The 21121-nt window shown below is 50.0% G+C and overlaps 1 protein-coding gene across 1 annotated transcript in view; it reads left to right on the top strand.

Moving 5' to 3' along the window:
* cps1 (carbamoyl-phosphate synthase 1, mitochondrial) overlaps nucleotides 1-6296 on the top strand; it is an 80313-nt gene extending 74017 nt beyond the window's left edge. The window contains exons 37-38 of the mRNA XM_024407428.2: nucleotides 3593-3722; nucleotides 4147-6296. Of these exons, the coding sequence (XP_024263196.1) occupies nucleotides 3593-3722; nucleotides 4147-4305 (289 nt within the window). The 3' untranslated portion in view covers nucleotides 4306-6296. The remainder of the gene's footprint in view (nucleotides 1-3592; nucleotides 3723-4146) is intronic.
* The last annotated feature ends 14825 nt before the right edge of the window (nucleotides 6297-21121 follow it).

The following is a 21121-nucleotide window of genomic DNA, read 5'->3' as shown; positions in this document are numbered from 1 at the left end:
TGTGTGTGTGTGTATGAATGTATATGTGTGTTTGTATGTGTGTGTGTGTGTGTGTGTGTGTGTGTGTGTGTGTGTGTGTAGTATGAATGTATATGTGTGTTTGTATGTCTGTGTGTGTGTAGTATGAATGTATATGTGTGTTTGTATGTCTATGTGGGTGTGTAGTATGAATGCATATGTGTATGTCTGTGTGGGTGTGTGCATGAATGAGTGCATGTGTGCTAAGGTGTGTAGTAACAGAGCAGGTGGTCAGTCCAATTCAAGTAGTCTGATGACTTGTAGATAGAAACTGTCTCTGAGCCTGTTGGTATCATACCTCATTCTCCAATTCCATCATCATTATGGAGAACAGCTTGTTTCTGGGGTGTGTGGGGTCCTTGATGATGCTGCGTGCCTTCCTCAGGCACTGTTTTGAGTAGATGTCCTGGATGGGTGGGAGCACGGTCTCAGTGATGGACTGGGCCGTCTTCACCACCCACTGGAGGGCCTTGCGGTCGTGAACGGAGCAATTCCCGTACCAGGCCGTGATGAAACAGGTCAGGACGCTCTCGATGATGAAGCGGGAGTATTTGGAGAACACCCGGGGCAGCATACCAAATTTCCTTAGCCGTCTTATGAAGTAGAGACACTGGTGCGCCATCTTGTCAAGAGTGGTGGTATTGTTGGTCCATGACAAGTTCTCTGTGATGTGGACACTGAAGAACTTAAAACTCGTGACTCTCTCTACTGCAGCCTAGTTTGATGTGGATCGGGGCACCCTCCTTTTAAACGTTATTAATCTACCTTCCGAAAATACCTAATCTTTTGTGACAACTGATGCGTCCTCTCCTTCAGTGTGGAATAAAGCATGTAACTGTGTTGACAGTCATTGATCAACAAGTCATTTTGCATCCCGAACAACCCCAGGCAATTAAATCAAATGTTATTGGTGTTTAGCAGATGTTATTGTGGGTGTAGCGAAATGCTTGTGTTTCTTGCTCAACGAACAATTACACACACAGACATGGGGGGGGACAGAGGATAATATATGCGTAGAGAATGAGGGGATGTAAAACAGGTGTGCGGATGAACAAGACAAAACAAATGGAAAATGAAAGGTGGAGCGGCGATGGCTAGAAGACCGGTGACGTCGACCGCCCGAACAAGGAGAGGAGCCGACTTCGGCGGGAGTCGTGACAAGAGCGGCATAGACTAAGATACAGTAGATACAGTGTATTATTATTTTATTTTTTTAATCTTTATTTAACTAGGCATGTCAGTTTAGAACAAATTCTTATTTTCAGTGATGGCCTAGGAACAGTGGGTTAACTGCCTTTTTCAGGGCCAGAACAACAGATTTTTACCTTGTCAGCTCGGGGGATTCGATCTTACAACCTTCCGGTTACTAGTCCAACGCTGTAACCACCTCTAGGCTACCTGCCGCCCCACTAATATACATATGAGATGAGTAATGCAAAATATGTAAACATTATTAAAGTGACTAGTGTTCCATTATTAAAGTGGCCAGTGATGTCAAGTCTATGTATATAGGGCAGCAGCCTCTAATGTGCTAGTGATGGCTATTTAACAGTCTGATGGCCTTGAGATAGAAGCTGTTTTTAAGTCTCTCGGTCCCGGATTTGATACACCTGTACTGACCTCACCTTCTGGATGAGAGCGGGGTGAACAGGCAGGGACTCGGGTGGTTGTTGTCCCTGATAATCTTTTTGGCCTTCCTGTGACATCGGGGGCTGTAGGTGTTCTGGAGGGCAGGTAGTTTGCCCCCTGTGATTAGTTGGGCAGACCTCACCACCCTCTGGAGAGCCCTGCAGTTGTGGGCAGTGCAGTTGCCGTACCAGGCGGTGATACAGCCTGACAGGATGCTATCAATTGTGCATCTGTAAAAGTTTGTGAGGGTTTTAGGTGCCAAGACAAATTTCTTCAGCCTCCTGAGGTTGAAGAGGCGCTGTTGCGCCTTCTTCACCACACTGTCTGTGTGGGTGGACCATTTCAGTTTGTCGGTAATGTGTACGCAGAGGAACTTGAAGCTTTCCACCTTCTCCACTGCGGTCCCGTTGATGTGGATAGGGGGGTGCTCCCTCTGCTGTTTCCTGAAGTCCACGATCAGTTTTGTTGACGTCGGGTGAGAAGTTATTTTCCTGGCACCACACTCCCAGGGCCCACACCTCCTCCCTGTAGGCTGTCTCGTCATTGTTTGTAATCAGGCCTACTACTGTGTTGTTTGCAAACTTGATGATTGTGTTGGCGGCGTGCGTGGCCACGCAGTCATGGGTGAACAGGGAGTACAGGAGAGGGCTGAGCACGCATCCTTGTGGTGCCCCAGTTGTGAGGATCAACGAAGTGGAGGTGTTGTTTCCAACCTTCACCACCTGGGGGCATCCCGTCACGAAGTCCAGGACCCAGTTGTACAGGGTGGGGTTCAGACCCAGGGCCTCGAGCTTGGAGGGTACTATGGTGTTGAATGCTGAGCTGTAGTCAATGAATATCAGTAGCCTACTATAGTAAAACTGTGCACTGTGCCCAGCTTCACACACTGACCAACGCGAGGTAGGCGGCCTGATCTTGAACATCTGCACGGCACCTTCAGCATTCAAATGCTAAATTGGCTTGCGCGATATTCCAAAGTTATATTCCAAAGTTGGCTATATATTAATTGGCTATGTCATAGCTCATTTGTAAACGGTAAATATTGATACAATACTAGCTCAAACACTTAATCTGCAAAAATGACACGTTAATTTAGTGGGTGATGGTGATTTCAGAACCGAAGTGGGGGGACTAAAAACATGTTGCTCCCCACTAATCTCATATTGGTAGTGAGGTGGTGCCTAGTTTCCCTTATGGCTCAGCTCAGGTGCCAAAATAGTAGATACACCCTAGACATGCATCATTTACACACACACATACACACACGCAGAAGTCAGTTCAGACAGATCTAACGAATGTTAGTGCATCAAACTGAATCGCAACGATTTGTTCTCTAATCAAACCGAATCCCACAAATCGTTTCAAGCTAAAAACATATCAATCTTGTATTGTATCGTATCGGAGCCCATGTACAGTATCTAGATGCGTATGGAAATGTCTTGAAAGGGAAAGATGCACATCCCTAGTATTTTGCTAACATCTCACTCCTTACAGCTCTTACTGCTTCATCACTATAATATATTTGGTGTGTGATCAAACTCTGAATAATGTCTCAGAACACACAGTCCAATTACACAGAATTATAAGGAATTATGAAATATAACAACGAGGAGTGCACACACACACGCACACACTACTCCTCCTTACACAGTGCTGCTGTCAGCCTCAACAGTGTGATTGTGGACAGAGGATTTGATGTCACCTTTGTTTTAATGTGGTTGTCATCTGTGTCCCCTCCATATTATCATTAGCATTCCATCCTGATGTGTCTCTGTCTGACAAAAGGCTTCGGATATAAATGTATCTTTAGATGCTTTACCTCGTCTGTTTATCCACAGCCCTGTTTTCCTCTTCTCCTCATACTTCCTCCTCTCTTCTCCTCTCCCTTTCTCTCTTGTCCTATTCTCCTCGGTTCACTGTAACCTTTCTCTGTGTATGTGTGTAGGCTGATCAATGAGGGCCACATTGACCTGGTGATAAACCTTCCCAACAACAACAGCAAGTTCCTCAGGGACAATTTCCTGATCCGCAGGATGGCTGTGGACCACGGGGTGCCTCTCATCACCAACTACCAGGTACACAGACACAGTGACAAGACACACACACACACACACACACACACACACACAGAGGGACAAATGCAGGTACACAAACATGCATACTCCACGCCATACACACACACACACGCAGGGACACACACACAGAGACACATGCAAGCTCACACACACACACACACACAAGCTCACACACACACACACACACACACACACACACACACACACACACACACACATTCAAAGCAACATACAGTACTTACAAAAATTGAACTGACAATCATGTCTTAAACAGATTGAGACACCTTTCCAGGGTCAGTTTCATTTCAATTTAGGAAGTTAACTGCAATTCCAAGTTTTACTCATAGAAAAGCATTATTTGGAATAGAGTACTTCCCGAATTGAATTGACCCCATCACTGAACCTTTCCCTGTGGTCCCGTCAGGTGGTCAAGCTGTTTGCTGAGGCCATAAAGTATGCCAGCGAGTTGGACACCACCAGCCTGTTCCACTACCGCCAACGGGATGCTGACCGCCAACGGGACGCTGACCTCGAAAAGGAAGCTGACCGCCTTAGGGACGCTGCCGCCGGACTGCAGAGCTAGAGCTGCACCCCCTCCCCCCTTCTCATCTCTTCCACTATCCCCGACCCTATCTCTGACCCTCCCTCTCTCCCTCATCCTCCTCCCCCACAGGGCCCAGACACAGCACAGCTCACTCCATCAGGGTCCTCCAACACCAGGAAAGACCATGATGACCCTTGACCTTTCACGTGACATGCTTCTTTACAGAGTAGAGGTGTATTTGTCCTCTTTCCCCTGAAGTGTGCACTCACACACTCCTCCCCATTTATTTTAAAGTGTTGGATTGGTGTAAGAATGTTGGGCCAGAGGGAGTTTCCACCATATTTCTTACATCAGTCAACTCCTCTGAAATCCATGAAGGGAAGCAAACACTTTAGGAGAAAGGACAGAGATTTGGACACAGGGCTCGGCTCTTCTTCCATGACAACTGTTGCTGCCTGTCTCTTTTCCTCTGTGATGTCTGGCGGATACTGTACCAAACATAGTTACTGTACCAAACATAGTTACTGTAGCATAGATAGTTACTGTAGCAAAGATAGTTACTGTACCAGAAGTTAAAGGGGGTAAACCATTGTTATTGACACCTGTAAATGTAGCCCATAATTATATGCCAAATCTTTATACATGTGTTTTAAAGACATTTCACATCTAGGGATAGAGGACATAGTATGTTTGTTTGTGATCTCATTTAACCACATCCAAGGGCAGTATTTTTCCTGTTTACACTCCACAAACACATTTTTCTTTATCTTAGTATGGCTGTATTTTCCTCATACTGAAAACACATAAAACACCTTTGATATTTTGTTCGCCAGTTCAGAAGCCTTCAACATTTTAAAGTCTAAAACAGACCTCGCTGACAAACTTTTAAAAGCAGCGGGTGGCCATCCTATTATCTCTGACCAGAACATTGGGCATAATTTTCTGTTCCAGTGACTCTACATGTTGACTCACCACTGATCTTCTCTAACTAACCCACCGCGGCCAGCCGCTGCTTTCAGCCGTTGGTCGGCACGGTGTGATTTGTACGTAGTAATGCCTGCTACATTAAATGACTCAGTTTGGGCAGTGACCCACACTACTGCTTCATGCATTCATGCATTTTGGTTATGGACTAAAGATGGTGCTATGGACCCAACTAGGATTGTATGTGTGTGTTGAGTGCAGTGTTGGAAAAAGTACTCAATTGTCATACTTGAGTAAAACTATAGATACTTAGAAAGTTACTCAAGTACAAGTGAGTCACCCCCCTTAAGTAAAAGTCTAAAAGTATTCGGTTCTAAATGTACTTAAGTGTCTAAAGTTAAGGTAGAAATCATTTCAAATTCCTTATATTAAGCAATGCAGGCGGCATCATTGTCTTGTACCAAAAATGTACAGATAACCAGGGGCACAACTCCAAAACTCATTTCCAAAATATGCATTTTTGTTTAGTGAGTCCACCAGATCAGAGGCAGCAGGGATGACCACGTGTTCTCTTGATAAGTCCGTGAATGGGACCATTTTCCTGTCCTGCTAATAAGCATTCAGAATGTAACGAGTACTTTTGAGAGTCAGGTAAAATGTACATCATTTTCTTTAGGAATGTAGTGAAGTAAAAGTTGTCAAAAATATAAATAGCAAAGTAAAGTACAGATACCCCCAACAAAAACTTCTTAAGTAATACTTTAACGTATTTTTACTGAAATACTTTACACCTCTGGTTGAGTGTGTGTGTGTTGAGTGTGTTTTACTAGGCACCCTTCGTCATAACTTGATATCGGCCTCAAAATATAGAAGCTATGAATTTATCCAAAGTGCTTCTCTCTTAAAAAAAACAACTATCTGAAAGTTTTGAGTTGTTTTGGGGACAATTTTAGTTAACGATCCTAACAGCTGATTAGTTATATTTTACATGTATTTGTGTGTCCATGTTTATAAATAACATGAGCTTACATTTCAAAGTACTCTCCCTTTTCTAAACATCTGCATTCTGCATACATACAAATCTAATAAAAGCAGTATTCACCATGTTTTAGCTGCAGTCTATGTTTATTTGACTGTATCCCTGGGTTTACCCTGCTGTATAGAAGTTAGACAGTTATAGTGCCCTAGGGAATCAGGTTTTGCAGGACCATAGAGGGCTGTTTTAGTCTCCCTGACCTGGAATTAACACTACTAATCAGGTGAGTACATGTTTGATTGATTGATTGGGTTTAAATAGCACTTTTTCAGTTGCACAAAGCGCTAAGTGGGAACACCTTGTGATTTGTTTTGTTTGTCTTTCAGATGTTTTTCAAAGACTTTTGTTTACCACATGTAAATGACTGTACTTTGCCTGGGGCTTGGAGGAGATCACTGTATCACTTTAGCTGCTTTTAGACAGGCAGCCCAAGTCTTTTGACCAATCACAGGAGAGTAGGACAGGGGGGGAGGGGAACGTACTGTACATGGAGTCTTGCCGGGGCCAGCCACAGAGATGGTCTCTGCTTTTTGCAGATCTGTTGCATGCTATACTCTTTATGAATTAAAACATATTAAGAGGAAATTAGATACATGTAAGCTATTTGTGTGAGGGTACAAATTACTAGATACAGTGGAGAACAACCTCTGACCTCTTCAATAGCAGGTTAGTCACACACTCAGGCCTTAATGACAATTTAATACAACAGCATGAAGATTACATTGCCTGTAGTGTTCCATGTGGCTTTTGTTGTCAGTCCCTGTGTGAGTCTTGTTATGCTCTCAGTAAATACCTCTTTTGCTGACAGACGCTAGTCACACTGACTTCAGACGCTAGTCACACTGACTTCAGACGCTAGTCACACTGACTTCAGACGCTAGTCACACTGACTTCAGACGCTAGTCACACTGACTTCAGACGCTAGTCACACTGACTTCAGACGCTAGTCACACTGACTTCAGACGCTAGTCACACTGACTTCAGACGCTAGCCATGAGCTTTGATGCTTTTACCCCAGCAATGATGATTGCACGCTTATAGTGTGTTCCGAATGGCACTCTATAACCTATATAGTGCACTATTTTTGACCAGGGCCCTATGGTTAAGTAGTGCACTATAAAGGGAATAGGGTGCCATTTGGAATGTAGACGTTTCCCCAGCTGCCATAGGGTTAGACTTTCCATCACATTTACCTACGCAAAGGGAGGTTTGCCATATGCCTGTCTCTGCTGTAACAGCACAGCCACCTGCTGTTTGACAGGTTATATTGAGCTCAACCTTACGTTTTCTGCCATCGTTAATAACACACACACACACACACTGACCCTAAGCTCTGCAAATAATAACACTGAGCTAAGATCTAACATAAACCATAGTGTATGTACATGTATGATAAGAACATCTGTATGTGTTGGGAATTCAATTCATCTAAATACATTCCTGTTTGTCTTAAGTATATGGGTCCTATTGGCCCTGGTCGAAAGTAGTGCACTGCATAAGGAATAGGGAGCAATTGGGAAGTTGCTGGGTCTTTTTTTTCTCCCAAGCTACGATTGTGGGAATCAGAACCATGGTGGGAAGCTCATTGAGGCTACATTTATTTATGACAGTCTAAAACCCAACCAGTCTCTTGACGCCTTTTTGTCAAATCTACATGTTACAGGATGGCGAATGGGTGAACCTTTGTAATAGACCACAGCTGCCTGTTCCATGTGTATCCTTTCTGCTACTGAGCTGAACTCAGCCCATCCAGATCCATATACAACATCCCTCGAATTCGCTAATCTGGCTTCGTCCCAAATGGCACCTTGTTCCCTATATAGTGCACTACTTTTGACCATAAAGTAGTGCACTATTTAGAGAATGGGGTGCCGTTTGGGATGCCCGCACTCTTTGTTCACATGTTACTGTAATTACCTCTGAATCATCATACCTAACTACCATGTTCTTTAGCATGCTTGACTTGAACACTTAAACTACTTGTCTTTTCAAATGACAGTCTTTGTGTTTACGTTCCATTCTAATTAGCTATACTTTGTGCAGAGAAAAGGGAGAAGATGCGTTCAGCCATTTCCCTTTTTAAAGTTTCAAGGGGAGTTATTTTTTTATTGCGAATTTTGCAATTTGCATAACAAAACATTGCTGGGGTTTGATCAAGTCCCTTGTTTAGCTGGATAAAGTGCAATTACACATAATAGAGAATGTTTTTTTAGTATTCAGATGACTGGAGAGACAGATTTCCCTACACACTCCTGTAAGGCCTTACCTCAAGCCTCCCCTGGAATGTCAAAGACCAGCTGTGTTCTGTATTCTCTGTTCTTAGTTCTAGCAATGAGGGCCGGTACTGTGTAAAATAGTTACATTTAATCTGGTAAAACTGCGGTAGTTCTATTGATTCTGATGAAGGTTATTACCGGCCAACATGACATGATTTTAATGTCTAGATAAAGTCTAAAATTTAGATTAAGTCTAAAAAAGCCTACTGTCCTGCTCACTGGTTAAGTTCTTTATTTCTCTTGCTGCCATCTCACGACCCAGCACACTTGAATTGTACTAGCTCTAATTTTGATGGTAGTGAGGATCATCTTTAAGTTCTTGCTGTACAGATCTGTGTATGTTTCGAGAGGTACTATGCAGGTAGTTTGAGGACTCGTTGTCTTGAAATTACAATAATGATACAATTGTGGGAATCAGTTCCATGGCTGAGAAGCTCATTTAGAATACATTTATTTATGACAGTCTAAAACCCAACCAGTCTCTTGACACCTTTGTAAAATCTACATCTTACAGGAGACTAGAGGGTGAATGGGTGATAATGTCATCATTGGGAGAATGTGTGGAATGAGCTCAAATGCAGAAAATACTACTTTGTGTAATACTACTTTCAGCGCCAGTGCTGAGTTTAGAACAACACCAGATCATATTAAATATTCAACAGGATCCCACTTACGTAACTGGCAAAAGTAAGCATTTTTCTTTTTTTACTCATTAGATATGAATCCAGGACAAGTAACTATTTTACCGACCATAGGATACTGTTGTCTGATCTGTCCCTCCGTGCCTCTCTCTCTTTGTCTCTGTCCCTCCGTGCCTCTCCCTCTTTGTCTCTGTCCCTTCGAGCCTCTCCCTCTTTGTCTCTGTCCCTTCGTGCCTCTCCCTCTTTCTCTGTCCCTCGGTGCCTCTCCCTCTTTGTCTCTGTCCCTCTGTGCCTCTCCCTCTTTGTCTCTGTGCCTCTCCCTCTTTGCCTCTGTCCCTCTGTGCCTCTCCCTCTTTGACTCTGTCCATTTGTGCCTCTCCCTCTTTGTCTCTGTCCCTTTGTGCCTCTCCCTCTTTGTCTCTGTCCCTCCGTGCCTCTCCCTCTTTGTCTCTGTCCCTTTGTGCCTCTTTCTCTGTCCCTCCATGCCTCTCCCTCTCTTGTCTCTGTCCTCTCCCTCTTTGTCTCTCCCTCTTTGTCTCTGTCCCTTTGTGCCTCTCCCTCTTTGTCTCTGTCCCTTTGTGCCTCTCCCTCTTTGTCTCTGTCCCTCCGTGCCTCTCCCTCTTTGTCTCTGTCCCTCCGTGCCTCTCCCTCTTTGTCTCTGTCCCTCCGTGCCTCTCCCTCTTTCTCTGTCCCTCCGTCCCTCTCCCTCTTTCTCTGTCTCTCCGTTCCTCTCCCTCTTTCTCTGTGCCTCTCCCTCTTTGTCTCTGTCCCTCCGTGCCTCTCCCTCTTTGTCTCTGTCCCTCCGTGCCTCTCCCTCTTTGTCTCTGTCCCTCTGTGCCTCTCCCTCTTTGTCTCTGTCCCTCCGTGCCTCTCCCTCTTTGTCTCTGTCCTCTGTGCCTCTCCCTCTTTGTCTCTGTCCCTCTGTGCCTCTCCCTCTTTGTCTCTGTCCCTCCGTGCCTCTCCCTCTGTCTCTGTCCTTCCGTGCCTCCCCTCTTTGTCTCTGTCCTCTGTGCCTCTCCTCTTTGTCTCTGTCCCTCCGTGCCTCTCCCTCTTTGTCTCTGTCCCTCTGTGCCTCTCCCTCTTTGTCTCTGTCCCTTTGTGCCTCTCCCTCTTTGTCTCTCCCTCCTCTGTCCCTTTGTGCCTCTCCCTCTTTGTCTCTGTCCCTCCGTGCCTCTCCCTCTTTGTCTCTGTCCCTCCGTGCCTCTCCTCTTTGTCTCTGTCCCTCCGTGCCTCTCCCTCTTTGTCTCTGTCCCTTGTGCCTCTCCCTCTTTGTCTCTGTCCTCCTCTCCTCTTTGTCTCTGTCCCTCCGTGCCTCTCCCTCTTTGTCTCTGTCCCTCTGTGCCTCTCCCTCTTTGTCTCTGTCCCTCCGTGCCTCTCCCTCTTTGTCTCTGTCCCTCCGTGCCTCTCCTCTTTGTCTCTGTCCTCCGTGCCTCTCCCTCTTTGTCTCTGTCCCTCCGTGCCTCTCCCTCTTTGTCTCTGTCCCTCCGTGCCTCTCCCTCTTTGTCTCTGTCCCTCCGTGCCTCTCCCTCTTTGTCTCTGTCCCTCCGTGCCTCTCCCTCTTTGTCTCTGTCCCTCCGTGCCTCTCCCTCTTTGTCTCTGTCCCTTGTGCCTCTCCCTTTTGTCTCTGTCCCTCCGTGCCTCTCCCTCTTTGTCTCTGTCCCTCTGTGCCTCTCCCTCTTTGTCTCTGTCCTCCGTGCCTCTCCCTCTTTGTCTCTGTCCCTCCGTGCCTCTCCCTCTTTGTTTGTCCCTCTGTCTGTCCTCCGTGCCTCTCCCTCTTTGTCTCTGTCCCTCCGTGCCTCTCCCTCTTTGTCTCTGTCTTGTCTCTGTCCTCCGTGCCTCTCCCTCTTTGTCTCTGTCCCTCCGTGCCTCTCCCTCTTTGTCTCTGTCCCTCCGTGCCTCTCCCTCTTTGTCTCTGTCCCTCCGTGCCTCTCCCTCTTTGTCTCTGTCCCTCCGTGCCTCTCCCTCTTTGTCTCTGTCCCTCCCTCTCCCTCTTTGTCTCTGTCCTCCGTGCCTCTCCCTCTTTGTCTCTGTCCCTCCGTGCCTCTCCCTCTTTGTCTCTGTCCTCTGTGCCTCTCCCTCTTTGTCTCTGTCCCTCCGTGCCTCTCCCTCTTTGTCTCTGTCCCTCTGTGCCTCTCCCTCTTTGTCTCTGTCCTCTTTGTCTCCCTGTCTCTGTCCTCTGTGCCTCTCCCTCTTTGTCTCTGTCCCTCCGTGCCTCTCCCTCTTTGTCTCTGTCCCTTTGTGCCTCTCCCTCTTTGTCTCTGTCCCTTTGTGCCTCTCCCTCTTTGTCTCTGTCCCTTCGTGCCTCTCCCTCTTTGTCTCTCCCTCTTTGTCTCTGTCCCGCCGTGCCTCTCCCTTTTTGTCTCTGTCCCTTTGTGCCTCTCCCTCTTTGTCTCTGTCCCTCCGTGCCTCTCCCTCTTTGTCTCTGTCCCTTTGTCCCTCTTTGTCTCTGTCCCTCCGTGCCTCTCCCTCTTTGTCTCTGTCCCTCCGTGCCTCTCCCTCTTTGTCTCTGTCCCTCCGTGCCTCTCCTCTTTGTCCCTGTCCCTTGTGCCTCTCCCTCTTTGTCCTGTCCCTCTGTGCCTCTCCCTCTTTGTCTCTGTCCCTCCGTGCCTCTCCCTCTTTGTCTCTGTCCCTCCGTGCCTCTCCCTCTTTGTCTCTGTCCCTCCGTGCCTCTCCCTCTTTGTCTCTGTCCCTCCGTGCCTCTCCCTCTTTGTCTCTGTCCCTCCGTGCCTCTCCCTCTTTGTCTCTGTCCCTCCGTGCCTCTCCCTCTTTGTCTCTGTCCTCTCCCTCTTTGTCTCTGTCCTCTCCCTCTTTGTCTCTGTCCCTCCGTGCCTCTCCCTCTTTGTCTCTGTCCTCTCCCTCTTTGTGTCCTCTCCCTCTTTGTCTCTGTCCCTCCGTGCCTCTCCCTCTTTGTCTCTGTCCCTCTGTGCCTCTCCCTCTTTGTCTCTGTCCTCCGTGCTCCCCTCTTTGTCTCTGTCCCTCCGTGCCTCTCCCTCTTTGTCTCTGTCCCTCCGTGCCTCTCCCTCTTTGTCTCTGTCCCTCCGTGCCTCTCCCTCTTTGTCTCTGTCCCTCTGTCTCCCTCTTTGTCTCTGTCCCTTCCGTGCCTCTCCCTCTTTGTCTCTGTCCCTCCGTGCCTCTCCCTCTTTGTCTCTGTCCCTCCGTGCCTCTCCCTCTTTGTCTCTGTCCCTCCGTGCCTCTCCCTCTTTGTCTCTGTCCCTCCGTGCCTCCCTCTTTGTCTCTGTCCCTCCGTGCCTCTCCTCTTTGTCTCTGTCCCTCCGTGCCTCTCTCTGTCTCTTTGTCTCCCTCTTTGTCCTGTCTTTGTGCCTCTCCCTCTTTGTCTCTGTGCCTCTCCCTCTTTGTCTCTGTCCCTCCGTGCCTCTCCCTCTTTGTCTCTGTCCCTCCGTGCCTCTCCCTCTTTGTCTCTGTCCCTCCGTGCCTCTCCCTCTTTGTCTCTGTCCCTCCGTGCCTCTCCCTCTTTGTCTCTGTCCCTTTGTGCCTCTCCCTCTTTGTCTCTGTCCCTTTGTGCCTCTCCCTCTTTGTCTCTGTCCCTTTGTGCCTCTCCCTCTTTGTCTCTGTCCCTTTGTGCCTCTCCCTCTTTGTCTCTGTCCCTCCGTGCCTCTCCCTCTTTGTCTCTGTCCCTCCGTGCCTCTCCCTCTTTGTCTCTGTCCCTCCCCTCTCCCTCTTTGTCTCTGTCCCTCTGTGCCTCTCCCTTTGTCTCTGTCCTCTCTCCCTCTTTGTCTCTGTCCCTTTGTGCCTCTCCCTCTTTGTCTCTGTCCCTCCGTGCCTCTCCCTCTTTGTCTCTGTCCCTCTGTGCCTCTCCCTCTTTGTCTCTGTCCCTCCGTGCCTCTCCCTCTTTGTCTCTGTCCCTCTGTGCCTCTCCCTCTTTGTCTCTGTCCCTTTGTGCCTCTCCCTCTTTGTCTCTGTCCCTCCGTGCCTCTCCCTCTTTGTCCCTCTGTCCCTCCCTTTTGTCTCTGTCCTCTCCCTCTTTGTCTCTGTCCCTCCGTGCCTCTCCCTCTTTGTCTCTGTCCCTCCGTGCCTCTCCCTCTTTGTCTCTGTCCCTCTCCCTCTTTGTCCTCTCCCCTCTTTGTCTCTGTCCCTCCGTGCCTCTCCCTCTTTGTCTCTGTCCCCCTCTGTGCCTCTCCTCTTTGTCTCTGTCCCTCCGTGCCTCTCCCTCTTTGTCTCTGTCCCTCCGTGCCTCTCCCTCTTTGTCTCTGTCCTCCGTGCCTCTCCCTCTTTGTCTCTGTCCCTCTCTCCCTCTTTGTCTCTGTCCCTCCGTGCCTCTCCCTCTTTGTCTCTGTCCCTCCGTGCCTCTCCCTCTTTGTCTCTGTCCCTTGTGCCTCTCCCTCTTTGTCTCTGTCCTTTGTGCCTCTCCCTCTTTGTCTCTGTCCCTCTGTGCCTCTCCCTCTTTGTCTCTGTCCTTCCGTGCCTCTCCCTCTTTGTCTCTGTCCCTCCGTGCCTCTCCCTCTTTGTCTCTGTCCCTCCGTGCCTCTCCCTCTTTGTCTCTGTCCCTTCGTGCCTCTCCCTCTTTGTCTCTGTCCCTTCGTGCCTCTCCCTCTTTGTCTCTGTCCCTCCGTGCCTCTCCCTCTTTGTCTCTGTCCCTGTCCCTCTTTGTGCCTCTCCCTCTTTGTCTCTGTCCCTTTGTGCCTCTCCTCTTTGTCTCTGTCCCTTTGTGCCTCTCCTCTTTGTCTCTGTCCCTCTGTCCTCTCCCCTCTTTGTCTCTGTCCCTCCGTGCCTCTCCCTCTTTGTCTCTGTCCCTCCGTGCCTCTCCCTCTTTGTCTCTGTCCCTCCCTCGTGCCTCTCCCTCTTTGTCTCTGTCCTCCGTGCCTCTCCCTCTTTGTCTCTGTCCCTCCGTGCCTCTCCCTCTTTGTCTCTGTCCCTCTCCTCTCCTCTTTGTCTCTGTCCTCTCCCTCTTTGTCTCTGTCCCTTGTGCCTCTCCCTCTTTGTCTCTGTCCCTCCGTGCCTCTCCCTCTTTGTCTCTGTCCCTTTGTGCCTCTCCCTCTTTGTCTCTGTCCTTTGTGCCTCTCCCTCTTTGTCTCTGTCCCTCCGTGCCTCTCCCTCTTTGTCTCTGTCCCTCCTCTGTGCCTCTCCCTCTTTGTCTCTGTCCCTCCGTGCCTCTCCCTCTTTGTCTCTGTCCTCCGTGCCTCTCCCTCTTTGTCTCTGTCCCTCCGTGCCTCTCCCTCTTTGTCTCTGTCCCTCCGTGCCTCTCCTCTTTGTCTCTGTCCTCCGTGCCTCTCCCTCTTTGTCTCTGTCCCTTTGTGCCTCTCCCTCTTTGTCTCTGTCCTCCGTGCCTCTCCCTCTTTGTCTCTGTCCCTTTGTGCCTCTCCCTCTTTGTCTCTGTCCCTTGTGCCTCTCCCTCTTTGTCTCTGTCCCTCCGTGCCTCCCTCTTTGTCTCTGTCCTCCGTGCCTCTCCCTCTTTGTCTCTGTCCCTCCCTCTCTGCCTCTCCCTCTTTGTCTCTGTCCCTCCGTGCCTCTCCCTCTTTGTCTCTGTCCTCCGTGCCTCTCCCTCTTTGTCTCTGTCCCTCCCTTTGTGCCTCTCCCTCTTTGTCTCTGTCCCTCCGTGCCTCTCCCTCTTTGTCTCTGTCCCTCCGTGCCTCTCCCTCTTTGTCTCTGTCCCTCTCCTTTGTCTCTTTGTCCTCTCCCTCTTTGTCTCTGTCCCTCCGTCCTCCCTCTTTGTCTCTGTCCTCTGCCTCTCCCTCTTTGTCTCTGTCCCTTTGTGCCTCTCCCTCTTTGTCTCTGTCCCTCCGTGCCTCTCCCTCTTTGTCTCTGTCCCTCCGTGCCTCTCCTCTTTGTCTCTGTCCCTCCGTGCCTCTCCCTCTTTGTCTCTGTCCTTTGTGCCTCTCCCTCTTTGTCTCTGTCCCTCCGTGCCTCTCCCTCTTTGTCTCTGTCCCTCCGTGCCTCTCCCTCTTTGTCTCTGTCCTTCCTGCTGTGCCTCTCCTCTTTGTCTCTGTCCTCGTGCCTCTCCCTCTTTGTCTCTGTCCCTCCTCTTGTGCCTCTCCCTCTTTGTCTCTGTCCCTCCTTTGTGCCTCTCCCTCTTTGTCTCTGTCCTCCGTGCCTCTCCCTCTTTGTCTCTGTCCCTCCGTGCCTCTCCCTCTTTGTCTCTGTCCCTCCGTGCCTCTCCCTCTTTGTCTCTGTCCCTCCGTGCCTCTCCCTCTTTGTCTCTGTCCCTCCGTGCCTCTCCCTCTTTGTCTCTGTCCCTCCGTGCCTCTCCCTCTTTGTCTCTGTCCCTTTGTGCCTCTCCCTCTTTGTCTCTGTCCCTTTGTGCCTCTCCCTCTTTGTCTCTGTCCCTCCGTGCCTCTCCCTCTTTGTCTCTGTCCCTCCGTGCCTCTCCCTCTTTGTCTCTGTCCCTCCGTGCCTCTCCCTCTTTGTCTCTGTCCTTTGTGCCTCTCCTCTTTGTCTCTGTCTCTCCTTGTTTGTCTCTCCCTCTTTGTCTCTGTCCTCTCTCCCTCTTTGTCTCTGTCCCTCCGTCCTCTCCCTCTTTGTCTCTGTCCTCCTGCCTCTCCCCTCTTTGTCTCTGTCCCTCTGTGCCTCTCCTCTTTGTCTCTGTCCTCCGTGCCTCTCCCTCTTTGTCTCTGTCCCTCCGTGCCTCTCCCTCTTTGTCTCTGTCCTCCGTGTCTCTCCTCTTTGTCTCTGTCCCTCCGTCCTCTCTGTCTCTCTCTCCTCTTTGTCTCTGTCCTCTGCCTCTCCTCTTTGTCTCTGTCCTCTCTCCCTCTTTGTCTCTGTCCTTTGTGCCTCTCTCTTTGTCTCTGTCCCTCTCTCCCTTTGTCTCTGTCCCTCCCTCTTTGTTTGTCCTCTCCCTCTTTGTCTCTGTCCCTCCGTGCCTCTCCTCTTTGTCTCTGTCCCTCTGCCTCTCCCTCTTTGTCTCTGTCCTTTGTGCCTCTCCTCTTTGTCTCTGTCCTCTCCTCTCCCTCTTTGTCTCTGTCCCTCCCTCTTTGTGCCTCTCCCTCTTTGTCTCTGTCCTCCGTGCCTCTCCCTCTTTGTCTCTGTCCTCTCCTCTGTCTCTGTCCTCTTTGTCTTTGTCTGTCCTCTGTCCTCTCCCTCTTTGTCTCTGTCTGCCTCCCTCTTTGTCTCTGTCCCTCCGTGCCTCTCCTCTTTGTCTCTGTCCTCTGTCTCTCCCCTCTTTGTCTCTGTCCCTCCGTGCCTCTCCCTCTGTCTTGTCCCTCCGTGCCTCTCCCTCTTTGTCTCTGTCCTTCCGTGCCTCTCCCTCTTTGTCTCTGTCCCTCCGTGCCTCTCCTCTTTGTCTCTGTCCTCCGTGCCTCTCCCTCTTTGTCTCTGTCCCTCCGTGCCTCTCCCTCTTTGTCTCTGTCCTTTGTGCCTCTCCCTCTTTGTCTCTGTCCCTCTCTCCCTCTTTGTCTCTGTCCTTGTCTCTCTCCCTCTTTGTCCCTCTTTGCTCTCCCTCTTTGTCTCTGTCCTCTGTGCCTCTCCCTCTTTGTCTCTGTCCTCTCCCTCTTTGTCTCTGTCTCTGTGCCTCTCCCTCTTTGTCTCTGTCCCTCTTTGTGCCTCTCCCTCTTTGTCTCTGTCCTCCGTGCCTCTCCTCTTTGTCTCTGTCCCTCCGTGCCTCTCCCTCTTTGTCTCTGTCCCTCCCTTTGTCTGCCTCTCCCTCTTTGTCTCTTTGTCTCTCCTCTTTGTGTCCCTCCTGTGCCTCTCCCTCTGTCTCTGTCCCTCTTTGCCTGTCTCCCCTCTTTGTCTCTGTCCCTCTGCCTCTCCCTTTGTCTCTGTCCTCTCTCCCTCTTTGTCTCTGTCCTTTCCGTGCCTCTCCCTCTTTGTCTCTGTCCCTCCGTGCCTCTCCCTCTTTGTCTCTGTCCCTCCGTGCCTCTCCCTCTTTGTCTCTGTCCCTCTCCTCTCCCTCTTTGTCTCTGTCCTCTGCCTCTCCCTCTTTGTCTCTGTCCTCTCCCTTGTCTCTGTCTTTGTCTCTGTCCTCTTTGTCCTCTCCCTCTTTGTCTCTGTCCCTCTTGTGCCTCTCTCTTTGTCTCTGTCCCTCTTTGTCTCTCCCTCTTTGTCTCTGTCCCTCTCCCTCCCTCTTTGTCTCTGTCCCTCCGTGCCTCTCCCTCTTTGTCTCTGTCTCTCCTCTTTGTCTCTGTCCTCTCCTCTCCCTCTTTGTCTCTGTCCCTCCGTGCCTCTCCTCTTTGTCTCTGTCCCTCCGTGCCTCTCCCTCTTTGTCTCTGTCCCTCCGTCCTCTCCCTCTTTGTCTCTGTCCTCTGTCCTCCCTCTTTGTCTCTGTCCCTCCCTTGTGCCTCTCCCTCTTTGTCTCTGTCCTCTGTGCCTCTCCTCTTTGTCTCTGTCTCCGTCCTCTCCTCTTTGTCTCTGTCCCTCCGTGCCTCTCCCTCTTTGTCTCTGTCCCTCCGTGCCTCTCCCTCTTTGTCTCTGTCCCTCCGTGCCTCTCCCTCTTTGTCTCTGTCCCTCTGCCTCTCTCTTTGTCTCTGTCTCTGTGTCTCCTCTTTGTCTCTGTCCCTCTGTATCTCCCTCTTTGTCTCTGTCCCTCTGCCTCTCTTTTGTCTCTGTCCTCCGTGCCTCTCCCTCTTTGTCTCTGTCCCTCTGTCTCTCCCTCTTTGTCTCTGTCTCCTCTCCTCTTTGTCTCTGTCCTCTCTTTGTCTCTGTCCTCTCCCTCTTTGTCTCTGTCCTCCTCTCCTCTTTGTCTTGTCCCTCTGTGCCTCTCCCTCTTTGTCTCTGTCCTGTCCCTCTTTGCCTCTCCTCTTTGTCTCTGTCTCTGTCTCTCCTCTTTGTCTCTGTCCCTCCGTTTGTCTCTGTCTCTTTGTCTCTGTCCCTCCGTGCCTCTCCCTCTTTGTCTCTGTCCTCCGTGCCTCCCTCTTTGTCTCTGTCCTCTCCTCTTTGTCTCTGTCCTCTTTGCCTCTCCCTCTTTGTCTCTGTCCTCCGTGCCTTTGTCTCTGTCCTCCCTTTTGTCTCTGTCTCTCCCCTCTTTGTCTCTGTCCTCCTCTTTCTCTCTGTCTCTGTCCCTCTTTGTCTCTGTCTCCCTCTTTGTCTCTGTCCTCTCCCTCTTTGTCTCTCTGTCTCTCCCTCTTTGTCTCTGTCCTCTCCCTCTTTGTCTCTGTCTCTCCCTCTTTGTCTCTGTCTCTCCCTCTTTGTCTCTGTCCTCTCCTCTTTGTCTCTGTCCCTCCGTGCCTCCCTCTTTGTCTCTGTCCTCCCTCTTTGTCTCTTTGTCTCTGTCCCTCTTTGTCTCTGTCTCTCCTCTTTGTCTCTGTCCTCTCCCTCTTTGTCTCTGTCTCTCCCTTTGTCTCTCTCTCCCTCTTTGTCTCTGTCCTCCCTCCGTGCCTCCCTCTTTGTCTCTGTCCTCCATCTCCCTCTTTGTCTCTGTCCTCCCTCTTTGTCCTCTTTGTCTCCTCTGTCCTCTTTGTCTCTGTCCCTCTCCCTCCCCTCTTTGTCTCTGTCCCTCTCCTCCTCTTTGTCTCTGTCCTCTCCTCTCTCTTTGTCTCTGTCTCTCCCTCTTTGTCTCTGTCTCTCCCTCTTTGTCTCTGTCTCTCCTTTGTCTCTGTCCATCTCCCTCTTTGTCTCTGTCTCTCCCTCTTTGTCTCTGTCCTCCCTCTTTGTCTTTGTCTCTCTCCTCTTTGTCTCTGTCCTCCCTCTTTGTCTCTGTATCTCCCTCTTTGTCTCTGTCCCTCTCCTCCTCTTTGTCTCTGTCTCTCCTCTTTGTCTCTGTCCTCTCCCTCTTTGTCTCTGTCCCTCTTTGCCTGTCTCTCTTTGTCTCTGTCCTCCCTCTTTGTCTCTGTCCCTCTGTCCTTCCCTCTTTGTCTCTGTCCCTCTCCTCTCCCTCTTTGTCTCTGTCCCTCTCCTCTTTGTCTCTGTCCCTCTGCCTCTCCCTCTTTGTCTCTGTCCTCTCCCTCTTTGTCTCTGTCCCTCTCCTCTCTTTGTCTCTGTCCCTCCTGTCTCTCCCTCTTTGTCTCTGTCCCTCTCCTCTCTTTGTCTCTGTCCTCCTCTGCCTCTCCCTCTTTGTCTCTGTCCTCTCCTCTTTTTGTCTCTGTCCCTCCGTCTCTCCTCTTTGTCTCTGTCCCTCTCCTCTCCCTCTTTGTCTCTCCCTCTGTGTCTCCTCTTTGTCTCTGTCCCTCTGTCTCTCTCTTTGTCTCTGTCCTCTCCTCCCTCTTTGTCTCTGTCCTCTCCCTCTTTGTCTCTGTCCTCTCCCTCTTTGTCTCTGTCTCTCCCTCTCCGTGTCTCTCCCTCTTTGTCTCTGTCCTCTCCCTCTTTGTCTCTGTCCTCTCCCTCTCTCTGTCTCTGTCTCTCCCTCTTTGTCTCTGTCCCTCTCCCTCTTTGTCTCTGTCCCTCTCTCTCCCTCTTTGTCTCTGTCCCCTCTTTGTCTCTGTCTCTCCCTCTTTGTCTCTGTCTCTCCCTCTTTGTCTCTGTCTCTCCCTCTTTGTCTCTGTCCCTCTTTCCTCTCCCTCTTTGTCTCTGTCCCTCTCCCTCTTTGTCTTTGTCTCTCCCTCTTTGTCTCTCCTCCCTCTTTGTCTCTGTCCCTCCGTCCTCTCCTCTTTGTCTCTGTCCTCTCCTCCCTCTTTGTCTCTGTCCCTCTGTCTCTCCCTCTTTGTCTCTGTCCCTCCCTCTTTGTCTCTGTCTCTCCCTCTTTGTCTCTGTCTCTCCCTCTTTGTCTCTGTCTCTCCTCTTTTGTCTCTGTCCTCTCCCTCTTTGTCTCTGTCTCTCCCTCTCCCTCTTTGTCTCTGTCCCTCCCTCTTTGTCTCTGTCTCTCCTCTTTGTCTCTGTCCTCTGTGCCTCTCCTCTCTGTCTCTGTCCCTCTTTGTCTCTGTCTCTCCCTCTTTGTCTCTGTCCCTCTCCTCTCCCTCTTTGTCTCTGTCCTCTCCTCCCTCTTTGTCTCTGTCTCCCTTTTGTCTCTGTCCCTCTCCCTCTTTGTCTCTGTCTCTCCCTCTTTGTCTCTGTCCATCTGTCTCTCCCTCTTTGTCTCTGTCTCTCCCTCTTTGTCTCTGTCCCTCTCCCTCTTTGTCTCTGTCCCTCCGTCCTCTTTGTCTCTGTCCTCCGTGCCTCTCCTCTTTGTCTCTTGTCCCTCTGTGCCTCTCCTCTTTGTCTCTGTCCCTCTCCCTCTTTGTCTCTGTCTCTCCCTCTTTGTCTCTGTCTCTCCCTCTTTGTCTCTGTCTCTCTCCTCTTTGTCTCTGTCCTCTCTCTTTGTCTCTGTCTCTCCCTCTTTGTCTCTGTCTCTCCCTCTTTGTCTCTGTCTCTCCCTCTTTGTCTCTGTCCCTCTCCTCTCCCTCTTTGTCTCTGTCTCTCCCTCTTTGTCTCTGTCTCTCCCTCTTTGTCTCTGTCTTCTCTCCCTCTTTGTCTCTGTATCTCCTCTTTGTCTCTGTCTCTCCTCTTTGTCTCTGTCTCTCCCTCTTTGTCTCTGTCCTGTCCTCTCCCTCTTTGTCTCTGTCTCTCCTCTTTGTCTCTGTCCTCTGTCCTCTCCCTCTTTGTCTCTGTCCTTCTCCCTCCCTTTGTCTCTGTCCTCCCTCTTGTCTCTGTCTCTCTTTCTTTGTCTCTGTCTCCCTCTTTTGTCTCTGTCTCTCCCTCTTTGTCTCTGTCCCTCCGTCTCTCCTCTTTGTCTCTGTCTCTCTCTCCCTCTTTGTCTCTGTCCTCTCCCTCTTTGTCTCTGTCTCTCCTCTTTGTCTCTGTCTCTCCGTCTCTCCCTCTTTGTCTCTGTCTCTGTCTTTGTCCTCTCCCTCTTTGTCTCTGTCTCTCCCTCTTTGTCTCTGTCTCTCCTCCCTCTTTGTCTCTGTCTCTCCTCTTTGTCTCTGTCTCTCCCTCTTTGTCTCTGTCTCCTCCCTCTGTATCTCCTTTTGTCTCTGTCTCTCCTCTTTGTCTCTGTCTCTCCTCTCTGTCTCTGTCCTCTCCCTCTTTGTCTCTGTCCTCCCTCTTTGTCTCTGTCTCTCTTCTTTGTCTCTGTCTCTCCTCTTTGTCTCTGTCTCTCCCTCTTTGTCTCTGTCCTCCCTCTTTGTCTCTGTCTCTCCCTCTCCTCTTTGTCTCTGTCCTCCCTCTTTGTCTCTGTCTCT

Source organism: Oncorhynchus tshawytscha, linkage group LG03 (genome assembly GCF_018296145.1).
Source record: "Oncorhynchus tshawytscha isolate Ot180627B linkage group LG03, Otsh_v2.0, whole genome shotgun sequence".
NCBI lineage: Eukaryota > Metazoa > Chordata > Actinopteri > Salmoniformes > Salmonidae > Oncorhynchus > Oncorhynchus tshawytscha.
This window is presented reverse-complemented; position numbering and strand designations above follow the sequence as displayed.